The sequence below is a fragment of the Bidens hawaiensis genome, unplaced genomic scaffold, assembly GCF_021521415.1.
Source record: "Bidens hawaiensis isolate Kalapana, Puna unplaced genomic scaffold, B.hawaiensis_p1.1 tig00024245_1, whole genome shotgun sequence".
NCBI classification, from domain to species: domain Eukaryota; kingdom Viridiplantae; phylum Streptophyta; class Magnoliopsida; order Asterales; family Asteraceae; genus Bidens; species Bidens hawaiensis.
The window spans coordinates 174,419-197,146 of record NW_027493816.1 but is presented as its reverse complement, the minus strand read 5'-3'; the positions used below and the strand labels follow the sequence as shown (position 1 = coordinate 197,146).

The 22,728-nt window shown below is 36.8% G+C and overlaps 2 protein-coding genes, 1 long non-coding RNA gene and 1 pseudogene across 4 annotated transcripts; 2 read left to right on the top strand and 2 right to left on the bottom strand.

Moving 5' to 3' along the window:
• Positions 1 to 609: 609 nt before the first annotated feature.
• On the top strand, positions 610 to 1,227 carry LOC143568907 (uncharacterized). Its single transcript, XR_013141646.1, has 2 exons — positions 610 to 825; positions 1,124 to 1,227. It is a non-coding gene; the product is annotated as an uncharacterized LOC143568907 (long non-coding RNA).
• A 7,245-nt stretch (positions 1,228 to 8,472) lies between these two features.
• On the top strand, positions 8,473 to 10,286 carry LOC143568912 (uncharacterized). The gene is made up of 2 exons (XM_077054942.1): positions 8,473 to 8,740; positions 9,831 to 10,286. Exons 1-2 carry the CDS (start codon positions 8,563 to 8,565, stop codon positions 10,103 to 10,105), a joined length of 453 nt encoding a protein of 150 aa, XP_076911057.1. The 5' UTR covers positions 8,473 to 8,562; the 3' UTR covers positions 10,106 to 10,286.
• Positions 10,287 to 11,839: 1,553 nt separating this feature from the next.
• Positions 11,840 to 15,321, bottom strand: LOC143568914 (receptor-like protein kinase THESEUS 1 pseudogene; annotated as a pseudogene). The gene is made up of 2 exons (XR_013141648.1): positions 15,046 to 15,321; positions 11,840 to 14,703 (listed from the first exon to the last, which is right to left on the bottom strand). The product of XR_013141648.1 is annotated as a receptor-like protein kinase THESEUS 1 pseudogene (transcript).
• Positions 15,322 to 20,642: 5,321 nt separating this feature from the next.
• LOC143568911 (uncharacterized) lies at positions 20,643 to 21,215 on the bottom strand. Its single transcript, XM_077054941.1, has one exon. It carries the CDS (start codon positions 21,166 to 21,168, stop codon positions 20,962 to 20,964), a length of 207 nt encoding a protein of 68 aa, XP_076911056.1. The 5' UTR covers positions 21,169 to 21,215; the 3' UTR covers positions 20,643 to 20,961.
• Positions 21,216 to 22,728: the final 1,513 nt, after the last annotated feature.

Genomic DNA, 22,728 nt, shown 5'->3' with positions numbered 1-22,728 from the left:
TTCCCAATAAGTTATCCTTTCCTTCAATTTCCTTTCAACTCAAGAACACACCTAATTAAAAAAATTTCCTTTTCTTCTCTTTCCTTTCTTATCATTCTCTCTCTTTTCCTTTTCTTTCATTTATTTGGTTAAAAAACTCCATTTATTTGGTTAAAAAACTCAAGAACAAGACGTTAGAGTTGCATTTAATCAATTTACTTTGGTTAAATCTTTCCTTCGGGTATGCAACAACCAAACTCAGTTGAATGATTTTTACAACCTCTAATTACTTTACAGCCCATTGCATTTCAGCTATCGATCAAAAGACGAGTATACGATACAAAATAATTTAAGTCGGCCCAGGAAAAATATTATTTTGACCCGGGCCAGCTCATAATATGAGTTGTCGGGTTTTAAATTTTAAGCCGGCAGGTGGGTGAAATTCTAATCAAATTCAAACGACTGAACCAACAAGTCATCAAAAGTTGTATGATCTTGTTATTCAATTCCTTAATTTTATATTCACATTAAAAACCCCAATTTTTCACACTTCGTTCTGATTTTGCTTTAAACCCTAATTTCATTCTCAAGATTATCTTCTATGTCTGCAGCTTAGGTATTGATTAAAGCATGGAACAATTCAATCTTATAGAGGGTAGTGGTTCTATGGTGCAGAGTGATCGTACGACACAGGTCAAAACTGGTGGAAAACAAGTTGGAAACGAAGAGAAGAAGGCTGCAGTTCATGAAGAAATCAAGAAGGTGAACCAGCTTCCGGCGCGTAGCACGTATGCGACACATCGAATGAAGGTTCTCAATAAAATTCTGCAGCTTTTATCTGTTCAGGTATGGAGAACAAAGTTGTTTATTTTGTTAAAATCAGTTGATGCAATTGCAGTAATTCATTTAATAAGTTCGGGTGCCCCGGTCGAGTACTAAAAACAACGCCCTTGTATATAAATGTTTCTTTTCAAAGATCGAAGATAATTGTGATAAGAAATACGCAGTGTTAGTGTTAATATTGGGTGAGGATGAGGCCCGACTAGCATTGTAGACGTGCTGCTAATAACATTTTGAAAATAGTGTTTTAGATTTATTTTTTCCGTTTGCTACTTTAATGTTGTTTTTTTTGTTTTGAAATCAGAGGACTGTATCACAAGATGAGGAGCTGGAGTTGCTTTTTGCAGGGCTTTCAATCTGAATATGTTTGACGATCGTGCCGGGCGATGGTTAGTTACCTTACCTCAAGGTTTAAAAGTACGGAATCGCAGGTTTAAAAGTACGGAATCGCGCCTCGAGGCGTTTTCCCATAGCCTCACGAGGCGTAAGCTCGAGGCAGGATTTAAAAATAAATATAAAAATTATATATCTTATTAAAAAAATAGTTAACATCAAACAAAGAACTTTCCAAAATAATTTCATCATCAGATTCACTAGTCATGAAAAACACACAAAAGTCTAAACCATAATAAAAGACAAGTTTGAAACCCGACACCAAAAGTTTAAAACATCAAAACACAAAAAGTTTTTAATGAAATTCAAACAACATGAAACTGGTCATCCTCAAGATCATCTTCCTCAACTGAAATTACTTCAATATCGTCCTCCTCATCAATCAAATTTTTTACCGCCATAAAAATAGGTTTTCCCGCCTCTTACGCCTCAGCCGTACTTTCCGCCTCGACCGTTTTTTTCCGCCTCAGCTATGAAGAGGCGTACGTTTATTTTTATCCCCTGAGGCGCCGCTTCAAATTCGTTTTGTTACCCCCGCCTCGAACTGAGGTGCGCCTCGAGGCGCCGCCTCACGGCGTTTTTTAAAACCATGCCTTACCTAAATATGTCTTGTGATGTTTGCATTGTAATCACATGAACATAGGATTTACATAGTAAAACAGTTAACTGACAAAACAGTTTTTGTTTTCATAAACATTGGCACTTGGCAGTTCTTGATGGTGAATGTTTGTGGACGTTTGGTTTGTGAAAGGAGAATGTTGTATAATATTTATAACGAGTACCTTTTAGTTTTGTTTAATGTTTAGTTAGGGAAAAAAACGTGTTGCGGTTTTCATCTTTGATTCGTCATCTCTTCATAAGCTTCTGGTTTGTTCAATCACTGTTGATTTTATTAGTTATTAGTCTTGCTTACATTAATAAATTCTAGATTATGGTTCCATAGATCAGCTTATTTTTATTCAGTTGTGCAGGTTTCATCTTTGATTTATGGGTTGTTCTGGTTCATTGAGTATTTGTGTGGTAGATTTTGATTCCAATGGTTTTGTTTCAGGTTAATGTCAAGTTTATTAATTAAGCTGTAAAATGTTTACCAAGTTTACTCACTATTAATATTTTACAAATTTCATACTTTTTGTTATAATTAAAATGTTTTTTTTACTATTGTTTACATAAAAAAAGAACTATTAATTATGCAATTAAATTAGTACAAAATTTGTAAAGCGTAAGAAATATTTTTGAAGTTTCATACTTTTTGTTAGGTGCACATAAAACCTGTTTCTGAACCAAACCTACTCTTTGAAACTGGTGTGGACATAGAAAGCATAGTTCAGAATCAGTTTGTTATTCTCTCTGTAAAACCAGTTAAACCATACTGAACCAGTCAAGAAACCGCTTCGTAGCCAACCAGGTTTTGACTTTTTATCAACCAACCCAAACTGGATTTTAGTTTTAAACCGGTTTGTGCGCCTCTGCTTTTTGTCATGATTTAATCTCACGGTTTGTATATTGCGAGAATGAGTTAGATTGTCATGATTGGTACTAGCTGTGTATTTATTGTTGTTAAAACCTGGATAATTGCCACATTTAAAAAGGGTGATTATGTTGTAATTTGAGACCTATATTAAGATTATATAGTATTTACATCATGTAATATTGACAAGGTAGCTCATTCTGAATAGAAGTGTTGTAATCGTTCATGCTAATAGTAAATAATATTCGTACTTGACGATGACACAATTCTATTAAACAATACAAAGTATAAATGCACTTCTCTTTTAGAATCGAAAAATATTTTTAAGGCTCTAACAATCACGTTAAAAACCATCTGTCCATAAAGAACACAAAGGTGCATTTGCTGGAGACTAGTCCGCCAAGCTCAATGAGTCATTGATTTAGGTTGATCATCATGGGTTGAATTCGAGTCATTTTTGCTTTGTGTTGTTAAAACACTGCTCCAAACTACTAGGGATTTAGCATTTGGAAAGATTAAGGTATTTCTATACACACATCTCTGTATAGGGAATTCCATGGGCTCGCCTTCATATGTCAATCCATTAATCTGATAGTGATTCGTAGAGTGGGTTAGGCTCCAAGATAATTAATCCGTTGAGTGACTCCAAAGAATAAGATGAAGAACATGACAAGTTTTGCAACAATTTTCTCTTCGTCTATAATTCACAATTAAAAGGAAAATTGGTTTTATTGGTCCCAACTAATTTTTTTTTGCCGGCAGTGGTCCCAACTATCATTTTGGCTGGCAACGGTCCCAACTTTCACATACGTTGAAACCACCAGTCCGCGACTAACGGATTACAAACTCCGTTAATTAAAATCTGATGTGTCGTCCTAGTTGTCAAAAACAGCTGATTGTGCATCCTACATGGACCGGCTGTGTATTATACATACTCCCCAAATCCCCAACGTTCGAATACATCAAAATCCCCAAATTACACTAAAACCCTAATTGAATCAATTTTACTCTCAAGCCTTAATCACACTAAAATTTGATCGCAATGAGCTCATCATCATCTTGTAGTCTTGTACATCTGCTCATAAGAAAAACCCTAAAATTTTGAAACTTGATTTACATGGCAACGTCTACTGCAAACACGATTTAATTTCAATTCGTAGGGTTGCTGGTCACAGAAGTTCTCGAAATGGGGATGAATTCTACAGTTGCCCTTTATGGCCTGTAAGTACATTATTTAGCTTCCAAGTTTAATTTTGCAAATTGTTTCTTTGTGGTTAGAATCAACACTACAAATTATTTCTTTGTGGCTAGAATCAAGATTGCACATTCTTCATGTGGAAAGAAGATTATGATGACTTCTTAAAGAAATGCAGTTCAATAAAATATCACGAAATAAAAGAGATGCAAATAGAAAATTTAAAGTTAAAGTACATGATGTTGGAAGAAGAGAACAATAATTTGAAGCTTCAACTCTTAATGAAAAAGTTTAATTGGAAGAGTAATAGTGTTTTAGATTTAGCAATTGTTGTCATAGAACTTTGGTGGATTTTATTTGTGTGAAAAAAGAACTATTAATTATGCAATTAAATAAGTACAAAATGTGTAAAACATAAGAGATTTTTTTTAAGCTCGTGCTTTTTGTTAGGTGCTCACAAAAGCTGTTTCTGAACCAAACCTACTCTTTGAAACTGGTTTGGGCATATAAACTGATACGTACCCATGTTTCCCTCAAGAAACATGCAACTTACCCACGTTCATGCATGTTTTATTGTTTTCCAATTTCTTGTATTAAGTTAGTTTACAACTTTTAGGTAATGGGTCATGTTAGTGGACTAGTGGGTCTAGTTAATTTCATTGGTTTGTAGCCTATAAAAAGACCTTTCATTTATGAACAAAGAAGAAGAAAAATATGAAGTAAAATGTCTTCTTCTTTTTCTTATTTCTTTGGAGCTTGATCCACTCAACGGATTAACTATCTTGGGAGATTAACCATCTCGAATCGGTTACTATCATTTGGTGCTTTCATTCTCGTACTCATCCATCCCTCATGCAAGAAGATTCCTATCAATGGGATTTCCGATCACAATTGTATTATCATGCGCGTATCACGACCCTGTGGCCGGTTGGTCTTATAGCTCTCACAAAGGTTGCTATTACCGATTTGAAAATGGTAATTATGTGCCATTGGAAACCACCTCTCATGAAGAAACCAAACAGCCACAACCACTTAAATAATCCGCCGCCATCACTGCCTTTGCCAATTCCATCTCCAAGCAAACTTCCTCCATAAAGGAGTACGCCACGGAATTGGGTTTAATCATGAAACAATTAGCCGCCACTTTTGAGCAAACCAACTCCTTAATCCTATTGCTCACCAAATCACTCCTCACTACCCTTGCTAAACCGGAATCGTCACTTGAACCGTTTACACCACGACAACAAGCACCGCCACCTTCAACGCTTAAACTACAAAACCACCTCAAACAAGCAAATCCACTCAAACCCTTGGCGGGAAGATGGTTGGCTACCCCAAAAGCAAGAAAAACCATGCAACATGAACACATTATGAAGTTTAAAGCAAGCGGGCGACGCGAGTGGCGACCACCCTGGCGACCCGTGTTGAGTGCACCAAACATCATTGGACGGGTCGAATGGCGGCCACCGTGGGAAAAGATCTTGTCCTTGAGGACAAGGACATTTTTTAGGGTGGGAGTATTGATACGTACCCATGTTTCCCTCAAGAAACATGCAACTTACCCACGTTCATGTTAGTGGACTAGTGGGTCTAATTAGTTTCATTGGTTTGTAGCCTATAAAAAGACCTTTCATTTATGAACAAAGAAGAAGAAAAATGTGAAGTAAAATGTCTTGTTCTTTTTCTTATTTCTTTGGAGCTTGATCCACTCAACGGATTAACTATCTTGGGAGATTAACCATCTCGAATAGGTTACTATCGTATGTTCAGGAGCAGTTTGTAATTCTCTTCATTAAAACCGGTTAAATCAATCTGCACCGGTCAAGAAACCGCTTTGTAGTCAACCCGGTTTTGACTTTTTCTTAACCAACCGAACTGAATTTTACTTTTGGACCGGTGCTGTTTGTCATAATTTAATCTCGTGGTTTGTATATTGCAAGAATGAGTTAGATTGTCAATATTGGTACTAGTAGTTTATTTATTGTTGTTAACCCTGATAATTACTACATTTAAAAAGGGTGATTATGTATGTAATTTGAGACGCATATTAAGATTATTTAGTATTTACATGTTATTCATACTTGACGATGACACAATTCTAGTAAACAAAACAAAGTATAAATGCACTCCTCTTTTAGGATCGTTAAAAAAGTTTTAAGGCTCTAACAACCACGTTAAAAAACCATCTCTCCATAAAGAACGCAAAGGTGCATTTGCTTGACACTAGTCTGCCGAGCTCAATGAGTCGTGTTGAACACACTAATTCACTAAATCCACTTATTTGAATCACTTCCTCTCGCTCAAGGAATCATTGATTTAGGTTGATCATCATGGGTTGAATTCGAGTCATTTTTACTTTGTGTTGTTCGAAGCATTGGTCCAAACCACTAGGGATTTAGCATTTAGATGGATAAAGGGTATTCCTATACGCACATATCTGTAAAGGTAATTCCATGCGCCCGCCTTCTGAAATCATCCATCAATCTAATAGTGACTTGTAGACTTGGTTAGGCTCCAAGATAATTGATCAGTTGAGGGGATCAAACTTCAAAAAATAAGACGAAAAACATGACAAGTTTTGCAACAATTTTTCTTCGTCTTTCATTCCTAATTAAAATGCCATTCGGATACGAACACTAAACTAGACTAAACAAAGAAACACAAGTTATACATAATTTAAAGAAACAATGCAGTAAACATGTGAACATGGAGCAAGGTAACGAGACGTGGGAATGGAAGTCTGATGTGGACATGGAGACCGGAAGATACACGTATCAAAATCATATGCTATGCACGTGTATAGCTTGAAAACCTTCGTATACCTCAATATGACACATATTATCTAGCCCGTTGTCATAATAATGTTTTAAACATGTGTATACCGTAACATACAATTCCAACACATATAACAAAAATCAAGAAGGTGATGTTTGTTTTTGAAGAGAAAAATTGTCTGCAATCTAATTTCATCTGATTTAATGTCCGCAACTGAAGATGTGATCTGAAAGTCTGCAATATGAAAATATAATACATTTTTGTTTTATAAACTGGATATCGTCTGCATAAGCTAAAAATTAGTTACCTATCATATATATTACAGTAGATAAAAGTCATTTAACGTTTGTAGACTGCTAAAATAATTGGTAGTGGTGTACGAACTATGGAAGTGAGTGGTGGTAGACGATTGTGGTAGGCGGTGAACGATGGGTGGTGGTGATGGACTGCTGTGGTGGACGGTGATGGTGGCCGACAATGGGTGGTTGTGGTGATGAATGGTGGTGGACTATGGTGGCGTTGGATGGTTGTGGCGACGACGGTGGGTGGTGGTGGCGGCGAACGGTGGATGGTGGCGGGTGGTGGTGGTGATGGACGGTTGTGGTAGTGTGTGGTTGACGGTGGTGGTGGTGGTGGTGCACGGTGGGTGGTGGTGGTAGGAGGTGGCAGCGGCGGACGTGGGTGGTGGCAGTGGTGGCGGACGGTGGGTGGTGGTGGTGGTGGACGGGGGTGGTGGGTGGTGGTGGCGGGGGATGGTGGTGGTGGGTGGCAGAAGATGGGTGGTGGTGGTGTTGGACATCGGGTGTTGGTATGATGTTAAGAAGTGTGAAGATGGTGATATTAGCTTATTTTTTAAGACAATAAAAGCAGTTTTCAGATTTTTTTTAACAAACAGTGTTCAAAAGCCTATGTCTGTGCGCCCGCAGACATAGGCTTCTTGCAGACCTTATAAGTAAAAACAAACACAACCTAAGTGTACGCCAACAAATCATACACCCTTATACGACCGTATAATATCAAATCAACAAGTGGTTATCAATAACGTAAGATTAAGATAGTGTTTGGTATGCGGGAATAACATGAGTAATGGAATGATTCATTACATGCGAATGAAGAAAGTGGTGTTTGGTTACTCAATGAAATGGAATCATTCATTACATATGGAATCTCATTCTATCAAAACTATTCATTCCCCTCCCCCCCATTTTTTTTTTCATTCTATTCCTCCCTCACCCTACTTTCTCAACACCACCACCACCTAACAACAACCACCACCACTACCATTGCCACCACCTGACCATCACCGTCACTGTCGCTACCACCAACTCCGACACCATCGCCGCCGCCACCACCTGGCCATAACCGCCGCCACCACTGTTGTTGCCTAACCGTCACCACCCTACCAACCATCTCTACCAATGCTACCACCGACACCCCTACCACCACCATTTTCATCGCTGGATCTACCACCACTGTCGCTATTTCATTTCATTTTCTTATTTTAGTAAAAAAAATAAATTGGGATAGGAATATTTTTATTATTTGTATTTCATTTATACAATTTTTGTTGGATACCAAACAAAATAAAGTAATTATTCATTTCATTCTCATAGGTTAACAAAACAAGACAAAGAAATGATAATAATCAATTTCATTTCCTTATTCATTTCATTCATTCTCTCATTCCATTCCCTATTTATTCCATTACTTCCAATCAAACATACTCTGAAAAAAAGTAAAAATGCTTGTATATTCTCCCCAAAATAATACAAAAGCTATACCAGTTATTGAGTATTTTTTTAACTTGGAAGATAAAAAAAACGTAAACACTGAGAGTGCAAGTGGCTTATAAACTTTGTTAACCAACCACCGAAGGACGGATAGCGAGAACCACCAAAACCACTCGCAAATGGGTATCTGGAACGACCTCCGTTCCGTCGCTGGCCGGTTCATCAGCTGGACCTCCTCCGATTCAAGAAAGCCGGCTGTCGAATTGCCGGATCCGGTTCGCAGAGAGACCATAACTCGCGTTCTAACCGGTTTCGGCAAGTTCGCCGTCGATTCCGCCGTTTATGATCCTCTCAACGGTTAGTTTCCTTCTCAATCGTTAACGAATCACGATACTGAATCCGAATTGCTAGTGTTACATAAATTAGGGCACCTGAATCTGTTATTCTGCCTACGTGTTCGTCTTCAATTGTGTTTAGGAAAGTGAAATTAGAACTAGGAACAAATAGATTCACTGATTGAATTTTAATTTTAGGTTTAGTACAGTTTGTTGAAGTGTATTGATGTTGATTATGAGCTTTATTGAAATTAGGATTACAAACAGTTGGATTCATCGATTGAATTTCAGTTTAGGTTTAGTTTAGTTTGTTTAAGTGTATGGATAATGATTTAAGAGTTTAATTGAAATTAAGATTAGGAACAATTTGATTCATTTTTTAATGTTAGGTTTAGTACAGCTGTTTAAGTGTATCAATGATTACTTGAGTTTTATTGAAATTAGTATCAGGAACAATTCGGTTCACCGATTAAATTTCAATTTTAGGTTTACCACAGTTTGTTTAAGTGTATCCATGATTAGGAACAATTCGATTCACTGAATTGATGCTTTTACAGAAATTAGAGCACCTGACTGTTTTAATTCTTACGTGTTTGTATATTCAGTTGTGTTTAGTAAAGCAAAATCAGTGTCAGGAACAACTCTATTCACCAATTGAATTTCAATTTTAGGTTTGCTACAGTTTGTGTGTATCCATGCTTTATGAGTTTTATGTATCGAGTTTAGGTGTAGTGGAGCGCGTAGACCTAGGTGGGGGGTTTGGATATGGAAATTCTTTAGGTTTTTGTTTATACATATTAATTTGCGTATGCCTTCCTGTCTTTTATCTTTTGCTACTCCCGCTATTGACAGTTGCTTATGTGCTGTTACGTGTTCTGTTTTATGCGCATGTTGTTGAGTGCTGTTTGCATTTTTTTATTTATCTCATATGTGTTATTTAAGCCCTTGGAGCCAGGGGTCTCGCTAGGTGTGCATCTATTTAAACCCTCCCTAGATCTTACTCTATGAGTGAGACTTTACTGGGTATGATTGATTGATGGATCGAATTTAGGTATTTTAGAATTTGTATGTGAATTTCGGATAATTGATCATTCTCATCTGGTTATGTGAAGGTGGGATGCAAGTATATAGGGTAGTTAAAGAAGGAATGAAGGATCAATCTTCTTTAGAACCTTCAAATTTGGACTATAAACCTCGACACACGTTAATGATGGAGGAGATGCAAGCTCGAATGGAGAAAATGCATATTATTAGGCTTGATGATGAAGATTCAATCTTATGTGCCAAGGATTTGGATCCTCGTAAGGAGGAACCAGATGAATCCAATGAACAATCTGCGGATGCGAAAATTGATGTCAAAAAGATCTTCATTCGATCACGCTTATGAAGAGAGCGTGATTTGGGGATTGTAAAATACATATATGTTTACGGGTATTAGATTGTATAATGCTTTGTGCCTTTTGCAGTTTTGCTGTTTTAAGTTGCATCTGGTGTGGAATAAACACTAGTACTTTACTATATGTATGTTAATATGTGATTTTACAATTTTCATGTCCATGTTGATAGAAGCTAGTGGTACCGCGTATTATGATACGTTGCATATGATAAAGAAAAACTTATCTCCTTTTTTCTGAACGTAAATCAACTTGTTTTAATCTGTTGACTTAGAAAAATGAAGTTACTGCTTGGTCTATATGTGCCCAATTTTTATTTTAGATACATTTAAGTCGCTTGAGCCATACATGCTTCGATTAGGGGTATGAATTTTTAACATAACAAACTATGGATTAGGGTTTAGTCTAGAGGGTTCAAGTCAGTTTTAGGGTTGAACTTGAGTCGATATTTATGCTTCGATTCACGAGAGGATAAGGGGTAAGTGAGTATAGCAATCCGATGCTCAATAACTAATTGAGTGACCAGGAACCAGTACACCTTTTTCAGTGATAAATGTAAGAAAAACATGATCAAATATGAGATAGTAGGAAACGTGTGACAAATCATAAACTAAGATATGATGGTATATCATTAACCTTGGAAATGTCTCACGACATACGTGGTCGTGTTGTAGCACCAAAAGGTCCAAAAGAGTCCACGAGCCGACATGTTGGCACAATGGCACACGGCATATGTTTGAGAAATTCACATGAAGCCTTTCGCTAAGAAGTCTGCTGATAAGGACAAGTGGAGAAATGAGAGTGCCCAAACTCAAACTAATCAGCGAGAAATATGGGCTAAGTAAAGGGATTAGAGTCTTGCAGGCTCGAAGTATATAATATGGGATGGGCAAAGTAGGAGTTAATAAAAAATTAAACCAATTTGGTTTCGAATTGAGCCGCCACTACAGCTATCGACATTGACTTTGTTTGTTGAGCTAGTTGTGTTCCGATATCAACGATCTTGATTTTATTGACTGAGCGTAGGTCGAGCATCATCGTTTTCCAAGTAAAACTTAATCCCTGTGACACTTGTTAAATAAGATTATCTAATGACAAGTTGTAAATTTTATTTCAATTGCATGATGTGCAACTGAAGGTGAAAATGTTGCATTTACACAAGCCAGCGGAAGCATAAATGTTAGAATTCGCTCATGTTATTTGATCTGGAGTGTTACTCCCGGAGGAGGCACATCTTTGTTGTTTTTTACGACAATATCATCTCTAGGAGTGGTAAACAAACAACCTGTTGTTTTCTGATTAAGCTGTGAATATGAATACTTGACGATGATTAACACTGATACTTACATCTTTGGATCACCCATCTTCTCCGTGAACTACATGTGTTGCCTCTAGATCAGCCTAAACTTCTTTGTGACAATCTCAATGGCATTTCCATTAAAAAATCCGATTTCTACAAAAGGGCTAAACACGTTGATTCGGTTTCTACAAAAGAACCATTTTCAAGAACTCTCTTTGAAGACTTGCGTGTCAAACTCTGTTTTCCTCCGCCAATTCCTTGAGGGAGTATTAGTTAATTAGTTATAAATTAAAAAATGGATAAAGCTATCATTTGAGTTTAATCTAATTGTTAACTGTCTCATATATAAATAGGATATTATATTTGATTAGTTTTTCTTATATTTATCCTCCAATATAACCCCATCTGTTTAATTTAAAACCAAATAAACAATGATATGTTATATAACTTCATCCGATTTTCAAAACTCGTTCGACCAGTTCGATAAGCCTTCCTGGTACATACAAACACATTGTATAACACAGCTTATAGCAATAATCTTTTCTTACCCTATATATGTATACTAATAACCGAATAAATGATCACAAAGTAAATGCACACATAACATATACTATTATACTAACCGTAACAAACGCATAAACTATCTTCCATTTGATCATCTTCCTCGTGGATTAACGAGCTGGGAAAACACTGCACTAGTAGCCTCTTCATCGTTGCCCGAGTGCACCACATCAATCATACTCGTGCTATTCTCAGACGGCTCGATCTGAGTCAACGAGACCGCCTGAATATGATTCATGCTATCATCATCTGGCTCCGTTAACGCCACCGCAGTTTCCTCAAGTTGCAAAGAATACTCCAGCTTCCATAAAACATCCCCCATTGACGGCCGGTCAACACCGTACTCCGCTAAACACTTCTCAGCCGTCTCACCAAACTTCTTTAACGACGCTGGATTCACTTTCCCGACAAGATATCCGTCCATAATCTGGTCCAACATGCCCTTCTTTTGCCATGCCATCGCCCACTCAGCAATGTTGACTTGCTCACGTGGAAGCACCGGGTTTAAAGCCGGTCTTGAACATACAACTTCCATTAGCACAACACCAAAAGAATACACGTCTGATTTTTCAGTCAACTGTTGTCTTCTGAAATACTCAGGATCTAGATACCCGAAACTACCCTTGACCGCCGTGCTCACGTGGGTCTGGTCAAGATCCGGGCCAGCTTTCGAGAGCCCAAAATCCGCAACTTTTGCAACGAAATTCTCGTCTAATAATATGTTGGTCGTTTTGACATCGCGGTGAATAATACTCAGCGTGACGCCCGTGTGAAGATAATGCAGACCTCGAGCTGCACCGATACAAATCTCGAGGCGTTGCTTCCATGATAACGGGGGTAAATCCGTCCCGTAAAGATGACTTCTTAACGGGCCATTAGCCATATACTCGTAAACAAGAATCATTTCTGACCGTTCGTCACAATACCCTATAAGCGACACAAGATGTCGGTGTCGAAGCATCGATAACATTTCTATCTCGGTACTGAATTCCGCAAGCCCTTGTTCGGATCTCGGATTTCCTCGTTTAACCGCCACGTGGGTCCCATCTTCCATTGTTCCTTTATACACCCGACCGAACCCGCCAACACCAAGAAGTAAATTCTCATCAAATCGGTTCGTTGCTTCCATGATTTCTTGAATTGTAAAGTTTCGACCGAGGTTGCATGACGATATGCAGCTTGCAGTCCCGCTTTTTTGAGACAGTCGATAGTTTTGTCATCGTGAGTGAGTCCCTGTTACCGTGTAATGGAAGTGGTAACCATGACGGCTTTTGTTGACCCGTTTTTGACCGTTTCGCAACAAAACAACAATAGCATAAAACCAAAACAAATATAGCAACCGAACCGGCTATAACGCACCCAATAACCAAAGCCATTTTATTGAATTTCTTCGACGGGAATAATACAAGATTCTCAACGGGAGTAAGCCCGTCTAAGCTTCTAGCCCCGTTGCTAATTTTTAAAACTTCAAGACCGTTCAAAACCGCATTTTGATCTTCTGCAACACTATCGGGCCCGATACTTACAGTCAAAGTACTTACACTACCAGATGAGTTGCAGACAAAATCTTTGTAAACAGGCACATCAAGGTTACCCGTTAAGCTTGATAAATCAAGATCCGGATAAGCAGTTTCAGAATTTATGAAAAATTGAACACGAGGGTGTTTAGCGAAGAGCTCACAATGTCACAAAAATGTGCACGAACAGAGTAAGTGAAACCTGGGTCAACCGGAAGAACCCAAGTGATGTTGAAGTCCACGTCAGGAACATTAGCATTTCCCATAGTTTGAGCGGTTGCATACACCCAATTCGGTGCGATTTCGGGTGTGACGCTTTCAGTATATTTGATCAAAGACGGGTTAATCGTGACACCGGCACCCGACCCGTTAACATGAAGATAATTTTTATCGTTTTCCCATGTTCTTCCCAATGTGTCATTTTGCGGGGTGAGTTTCGGCCCGCCCATGTTTAAACGGTATACAGTCTCGAATGCTTGGTTTGAAAGACCGGTAATTGTGGTAAACGGGAATACGGAAGTGGCTTCGCTTGGGATCAGATAATCGGGGACGGAAACGACTTCGATCGCATTGATGAATGCAATTGAATTGTTTGAAGGGGTAAAAGTTAAAAGCAATGAATCAGAAGTCACATTTATCGAATACTCTTTAAACAAATGAGTTGAAGAATTGTAGGTTTTGAAAGTGTAGTTGTTTAAAAGGACAAAGTTTTCGGTTACTACGGTTAATGAAGCCGATGTGAGGTTATGGCCCGGGATGGGGTAAAAGTAGAGGCGGATCCAGTGTCGGCCTGGTTTCTTGATTTTGAAGTTGTAAGAGGTTGTTGTGGTGAACACTCGGGCCGATTGGTGGACTGGTAACGGAACAGTGGAATTCGAATCAACTACATTTGAAGTTTTTCGACTGGTTAAAGAAACCGTTGATGATTTGTCCGAATCGGGAATGTAGGTTTGACCAAGAAATATAACATTTTGGGAAGAACCACAGGCAATTAAGTAGTTATCAACCGGACTGAATGAATCAGCTGCTGATGATGATGGGTGAATATATGCATAGATAAAAAATGCAAGAACTAAAGATACCCACTTCAAGAACTTCATTTCTTGAAATGTGAACACTTTGTAATCTTGACACAATCCAACTTCAAGAAACTGATTCTCTGACAATTTGTATACTTGAATCCCTTAAAGGTTCAATCTTTGACACAATCCAACTTCAAAAAGCAAAATACAACCATTAGATAAAGCTTCAATCTTGATAACAAGAAACTGTTAAGATTCAATCCCTAAAATTGGTAACAATTTGTACTTAAAGATTGCATTTTGAGGCAAATATCTAGCTACAATTTGAACTCAAGCAACCCATTTCAAGAAACTCATATTCTTGGATATTATAACAATAAACCCCAAAATTGAGCCAAAACAAGCAATGGGTTAAGATTTAAGAACCCTAGAGATATATATTTAAAGCAATGTATGAACAAATACTGAAACAGGATAATATTGTGACTAGGGTTTTGAAGTGAACAATGGCTTGACTTGTAAGTAGTAATTACCTCATTTGAAATGGTGACAAAAGATGATGATGAACAGTAGGAGACATTTAAGCTTTTTTGAAGAGAGACTGTGCACAGCTCTTTCCAGGCTGGTCGATTAGGCAATATACGGAAGAAATAAAAGAAACGCGTGGAACCCACAACTAATTTCGCCTAATTCATGGTTTGTTCAATGGTTCGACACCATGGGGTCTCACTCGCTCTTTGCCACTGGATTTGTGACCATTATCCGTAATATTGTTGGATCTTTCATTTTGGATTTTTTATAAAGTTTCTTTTTAAGTTAGGATTTCTACCTTTTTTTTTTTTAATTTTTGATTGTTGCCTAACATGCGTACATATAGATAAGTTATTTTCACAAAAGTTCTAATACATGTATCGAAAGATTTGGTGAACTTTCAAATTTATGTTTGATTTTACGTATGTGATCTGAGATAGTCTGGTAAAATGTGATTATATGACTTTTTTCTTTTGAAAAATTACTTTATAAGATAGTATTTTCGACAACGGTTCGTCGATCTAAATTTGCTTGTCATGATTCAGGCATTATGTTATCAATTTAAGTTATGCATCGTTTGTTTGGCTTTCCATGTCTGATTCAACGTTCGTGTAAGGGACACAAATGATATATAAGATAGAGATGGATGAGAAGATGATGAGCGCGAGGGCAGAGACGAGGATGGGTTATGGTTGAAGGGATAACGTTGGTAGTATTTCAAAGTACGTAGGATGTTGAAATGGGTGGTTGGTTCTTTGTAAAAGATGATTTTGGATTACCAATATTTTCGTTGTTTTTTACTTATGTGTTATTCTTTTAGTTTTATTATTATATTTTGGGTTACCACTACCACACCACTGACAATAATTGGTGATGATTGCAATAGTCGGTGAAAAACAAAGAGGTAGAAATCGAGGTCCATGACTACGATGTGAACTTTGTTAGCCACACTTCCTACGACTCTCCTTCTGACGCTATCACCGCATATATCACTTTCAATTAGAGATTGTCAAAGATGAAATGGTTTTGTGCCCACTCTACACGTGAGATGAAAAATACAAACACATGAATGCCATTTTACAATAATTAACGGCCGGCACAACATATGGGTCACAATATACAACTCGTTATGCAAAGAGTGAGTTAAATAGTAAAATAAAGACATACCATATTTGATAAATGATATTTGTGTAATTGCATATTGGTAGGGAAGATTCATTTCTCTCATATATCCAAGAACTAAGGTTTGTATTTACTCTTTTTTTTCATTTCGACTATGTTTTTCCGTCAGTATCATATTATGTCATGTCATTGACCCCATTTGAACCAAAATAATTAACACCAGACTGTTAGAAGTTTGAGCATCGAAAAATAGTAACCTTATGAGAAGATATTTTTTTTACTTCGCTACTGATTGTCGACCCACGTACATGCATGTGGGGATATCAACATCAACTTATGTGGAGGAAAGGGCATAGAGGCCGGTTCGCAGGCATGGACGACCGTGAATGAGTGATTAACGTATTGTGAGAAAGGGAGGAGAGAGAGAGAGGTTCATGATATTTCAAACAGTCTTTGGGGTGCTTTCTGGGAAGCTATCGTAGTAGAGGAGAAAGGACTCCAAAAGGCCTGGATACAAATACTCTTACGACAATGTGCCTTCTCCACTTTGTCATATGTTGACCTAATTCTGAATATACATTAGTAGTAAACTCATGGTAATTTTGTTTTGTGACTGTTTTGGGGCAACATTTAACGACCACTTTCGCAGAAGCAGTTATACTAAATTTATATTGACTGGAATAAGATTGAAACAAGTAAACAACTATCTCATAACAATTAATGATCATAAATATTTAGTTTTGATGGTTGATAAGTACGACTATTTGTACAAGATTCGTTCTGGACATCACTTATTTTTTTTTTTCTAGTAAAGTACAAGAACCATATTGATGACAAGGATGCCCCCTTTATCGCATTTTGGTCCTCACCATGTGATGGCATACATTACTTGAATACCCTGAAATAATTACGACGTGATCTTTTCATATTATATGTCACTTCCCTATGATATATGCTCGTTCAACAACTAGTCGGTCATATTTTTCTTTATTGTAATACAAATTGTCAAGTTTATTTTTATGGACGTGAAGAATGCTAGAGAACTTGATAAGACTTTTAATTTGTTACTAAATCATTAAGATTAAGTAACACGTCAACATATTATGAGTTTGGGTGCTACAATTTCCATCCATAGCTACAATTAGAAACATCAAAACTCAAATATTTGTGGTAAGAATAGGGCTGTTATATCGTGTATACATGTACACGATAATACACGAACACGAAATGTGTATAACTGTAAACGACATGAAAACTTATCGTGTGCGTGTATTCCAAACACGAACACGAACCAGTTACTACCTGGTATACACGATAATACACGATAAGAGCTGGTAAGTAACACATATTTGACAACCTGTTTAGTAGAAACCATGAAAAAAAAATGCTTAATGTGGCCTTAGGTAAGATTGCTAGTCCTAGGTAAGAATGTCGTTTTACAATACACATATTTGACATCGTGTATATATAGGGTATGTTTGGCAATGTGCTTTTAGGAGCTTTGAGAAGCTTCTAGCTTCAAGATTTTATGAAAAAAAAACTCATATTCAATAAAAAGCTTTGTTTGGTTAAAGTAGCTTTAAGCTTTTAGGTTAGTAGAAAAAGCTCCATATTTGAACGCTATTATTACTAGCGTTTGAGAAAAACTAGCTACAAGCTTTTACCTTTGAATTTATACAAGTTTGGTACTTGAACTTCTATCAAATTTTGTTAATTTATATAATAGTTACACATTTAACCCTTATTCAAAACTAACTACCCCATGACTTTTTTTAGGGGCGTAACTTTTTCACACATTAATAATTTTTTAAATAAATTACATCATAAAAATGAGCATTTTATGATCTTTAATTTGAGTATGATATTGTTATACTTATTTAACTTTTAAAAATTAACATACTACGTGATTATCGGTTATGATCGGTAACAAGTCGAGCCAGGTGAGCTCGAGTCATGTGTAAGACCAAATTATGGTCAGAACGAGTCGATACAAAAAGGGTTAAATTAGTTCGGTTCGTGTTGGTACACTTTTGAGTCGAAAGGGGTCAGGTCAGAACATGTTCAGATTAGAATAGTGACTGTTTAGATGGGGATTCAGATCAAAATAGGTTGGTTTAAAAATTATTATTTGAAATTACTGTATATTTCAGCTTTGTTTCTTGATTTTCGACATCAGTTACACACTTACTGCCTTTCCATGAATTAAACGTCTACATTCGGGTTATGTATGCACTGTCATCAGTCATCGGGTACCGACACTGATTATGCGGCTGATGTTAGGTTGTGCGCCCATTTCGCCGCACCACGCGGTCACCCAGCTAGTTTATTAAAAGCTTCTGCTACTCTGCCAAACATCTCAAAATATTTAAAAAGCTACATCTAACAGCTAACAGCTTCCAGCCTTCATCTTTCAGCTAACAGCCACGGGCTAGTTTGCCAAAACTAGCCCTAGGTAAGAAGATATTAGGGAGCATGAAAACAATGCTTAATGTGGCCCTACTTGTGACAAAGAACAACTAAAACTATCCCAAATCATTAATGATAACATCAATTTTGTTCCTCGCTCTTTATGCAAATTGTGATAATAAATCAACACATAGTGAACTGATTCCACACAGGACCACCTCGACATTACACCTGCTAGCCATGCTTTCGAATACAGTATTGAGACTTTACAGTTTACACCTTCTATTCATGTCTCTTGATTTCTTTCTCATTGATGATTTTAACGATCATATTTATTTAGAAACCCTATTCAAAGCTATCCCAACCCAATGCTAATGCTTCTTTGACTCTTTGTTTTGAAAGTTTATATAGTAACGCGAATTCTTATAGTTTAGAAACTTATTTGACTAATAACATTTACAATTGTGAGCTGTTTAGTTGTAGTTACCTATTAGTTAATTTTTCACCTTTTACGTTCACCACGCGTCAACATGCGGAATTCATAGGTTTGACACAACTGCTTACCCCTTTACCTATCCCTTCACACCACTTCTACAGCTGATGCTTTCCCACCCCTTGTTACGTACATAGGGTTTGTATCGACTCCCAATCTTGCATCAGCCGATTAGGTAGGTCTTTAATGCCGAGTAAATCTCACATATTCTTAAAATTAGTCCTCGCAAGAGCTTTCATTAAAATGTTGGCTCGTTCTTTGCCACTGATATGTTTGACCTCCACTTTGTTCTAATACTAATCCAAGTCCTGAATAGATAGTATAAGAACACGTTCATTGGATGCCCCCCAAACACTATTATTACATCCAAGAATATATATGCTAAAAAAAACTTTGTTACAATGCAAACCGTAATTCGCTATTTATGGGTTTGCCTAGACTCTTAGACTATAACTCAGAGTGCTAGAAATTAGGACTGCTAACCAAATTGCTTGGACTCCAAGTAATTGCTAACTGCTAATTAATTAGAATTTAACCAACTTGTTATAATCCAATTAGAATACTTGAACAACTTTGGCCAGTTTGTCAACTTTGATCATTCCATATCCACCACCTTATGAAAACGGTCCAGAATTACCAAATTCATATGAGTCGCTCATTTGAGCTACCGGCTCAGGCGCTCAACATCATATGTTTATCTCATTTTCTAGTCAATCAAACACATGACATGAGTTTATTCATCCATATTCATGTTTTCATGAATTTACATACCCTAGAACTTCAAAACCACAACAAACTTGTTTTAAAGATCATTTCCCAAGCATCTACAACAACAAACTTATACAAACCGACACATCATCGCCACATCAAATTTTAATTTTTTCTCAAAAACTCTACTTTTTTCTACAACAACAAACCTCTACAAACCCATTAAAAATTATTAAAGTCATATGTATATATAATATATATATATATATATATATATGTGTGTGTGTGTGTGTGTGTGTGAAAGGGATGGGACATTGGGATCCACTTTAGTTTGTTACAAGTTTGTAGCCAAAAACTACAACTTAGCAAACATCCTCCAAAATGGTAAAGTTTGTAATGGGGCTTGTTCAATCAATGCCACATAAATTCAAACCTAGGGATATGCGGCCCATTGTGGGTGCTGTTAAGGGTATGCTTGGATGAGAAATAGATCACAAAGAGAAACTTAATCAATAAATATAGTTCGCTAAATTTGTTGAAATGTGAACCATAATTATTAGTATTTGTTTTTTTATTTTCATTTTCATTTTCTAGTCTAACGTTTCTCCTCGATTTGCTCCCACAATTCTGGAACATGTGTATTGCCCTCTTACCTTTATTTTATCTTTACTATGGATTTCAAATTATAGTACATTCATTGATAATAATATAAAACATCACTCCATTGGTTCTTTAACAAGGTTAATTTCAATCTAACCAAAAAAAAAAAAGCTTTTGGATTCTCTAACAATATTTGAAAAGAAATGTATCAATTAACCTATACATTCACCTTTCAACTCGAAAATTTTAATTGTAGAGTTCTTTCGTCTATAGCTACTACACCTATCACGCATAAGTAATATTTGAGGTTCAGATTTTCTTATATATCCACAATGGATGTGAAAATTGCCTAAGATCTTATCAAAAGACAACAAACTCATTGCTTCAACAACCTATAATTTGAACTCCTGGAAACCAGCATTGAAATGTCTTTATAAAAATAAATAATAAAAAAAAGGTAAACAACCATGTATACAGAAAACAAGAATAAAACAAAACATGTTCGTATCAGTGTCCAACCTCTATTCACTTTTATGGTCGAATAACCATAGATACCAGCTGAATCATTTACAACAGTAATATAATAAAATTATCGATAGCTTTTAAGAATGGCGCCGCAGAACGTACATATGATAGCCTTCCAAGATCTCCAATAAAATGGGATGTAGCAAAATCTAGTCGCGGTTAACATGTCGGCGACTTTGGCTCCTCGGCCGCACCTTGAACATGATCCGGCCACGGGTTTGGTTCGCCTTATCCTTCTAGTCTGGTTCACCAAGAAGCAAAATACAACCATTAGATAAAGCTTCGGTTTATATCAAATATTTTTTGGACAATATATGAATGATTTGGGGGGTGGTGTTTGAAGGATAGTTCGACGAAATTGTGGTGGGAATATGTACATGGTCGCAGGTTTTTATAAGCAAAACCGTACATACAAACAACTGGCGGGTGATGGGTCGGGTTTTAGTTTTATTAACAAGTCCGAGTGATGGATACGGTAAATGAATGGGTCGAGTGCTATGAGTTGTTTTACTGCCACGTGTGTTGGTGTTAAAGTTTAATTTTAAACATATGCATTATTATTAAACATTTAACTTATAAAATATTTATATGCATTTTACATGTGAATTTTCTAATTTTTCTTTCACATATATTTAATACTAGTTTGAGACCCGAATGTTACACGGACAATATATAAAAATACAACACTTAATAAATTATCGATATACAATAAACTTATCAAACAATATTTATACGCAATTGTTGTACAATACTTTTTTACAACAATTATAAAATAAACAATACATTTTTATTTTGGAAAGAGTTTTCAGTTTTGAACACAAAATTAAATTAATCGAAAAGCAAAAATGATGTATATAAAAATATACATCTTTTTAGCTTCAAATAATCTCTAAAAACTGCAACTTCTATCGTAAAATATATATAAAATAACTACTTATCATGTTAAAATGTATTTTCAGGTGAACTCAAGCTTCAAACGAAGAAACGAATGAAAAATCAAAGAAAACAGCAAAACATGGGGCTGTGCTTTTAGGAAACACGGGGCTGTGTTTTTGGAAACACGAGGCTGTGCTTTTAGGAAACACGGGGCTGTGTTTTTGGAAACACGAGGCTGTGCTTTTGGAAACATGGGGCTGTACTTTTGGAAACACGGGGCTGTGCTTTTAGAAGCACGGGGCCGTGCTTCTGGTCACTTTTCAGAAAAGACAAAAAAATCTACAAGAAAAGACAAAATAGTGGACAGCTGGACACGAGGTCGTGCTTCAATGGGCATGGGGCCATGCTTACCTTTCAGAAATGACAAAAAAAATTTAGCACATGTCACTGAAAAGAACGGGGACGTGCCTACGTAAGCACGGGGTCGTGCTTACCTTTCAGAAACGATAAAAAGAACTAACACATGTCACTAAAAAGCACAATGGCGTGCCTACGTAAGCACGGGGCCGTGCTTCTCACTCCAGATTGCCTATAAATAGTGGCTCATGTTGCACTCATTTGGTGTGCCTTGAAGAGAGTTCTATCCGGTCTCCACTTATAAAAACACACACTAACACTCACATTGAAGATCTAGTGAAGAGTTTGAAGGCTTAGAGGTCATCACCATCAACCATCATCATCATCCATCCACCATCATCATTAAGAAGGAAGATTTATCCACATTTGGTTAGATTGTTCTAGTTTAATCATGTGTTTGTTATTATCATCCATCCTAATGTTCATAATAATGCTCATTATGAGCTAAACTCCATTCACCATCTAATATCTATGAAGAAGCTTTGTTTTGCTTGATGATTATATAAAACATGTGGATTAGTCTAGTAAAGTACATGGT

Excerpts from the sequence above, each read along its gene's own strand:
- LOC143568912 (XM_077054942.1), top strand. The coding sequence starts at position 8,563 with ATGGGTATCTGGAACGACCTCCGTTCCGTCGCTGGCCGGTTCATCAGC. Across the intron at positions 8,741-9,830 it reads CGTTTATGATCCTCTCAACG|GTGGGATGCAAGTATATAGG; the intron begins GTTAGTTTCCTT and ends GGTTATGTGAAG.
- LOC143568911 (XM_077054941.1), bottom strand. The coding sequence starts at position 21,168 with ATGGTTGTATTTTGCTTCTTGGTGAACCAGACTAGAAGGATAAGGCGA.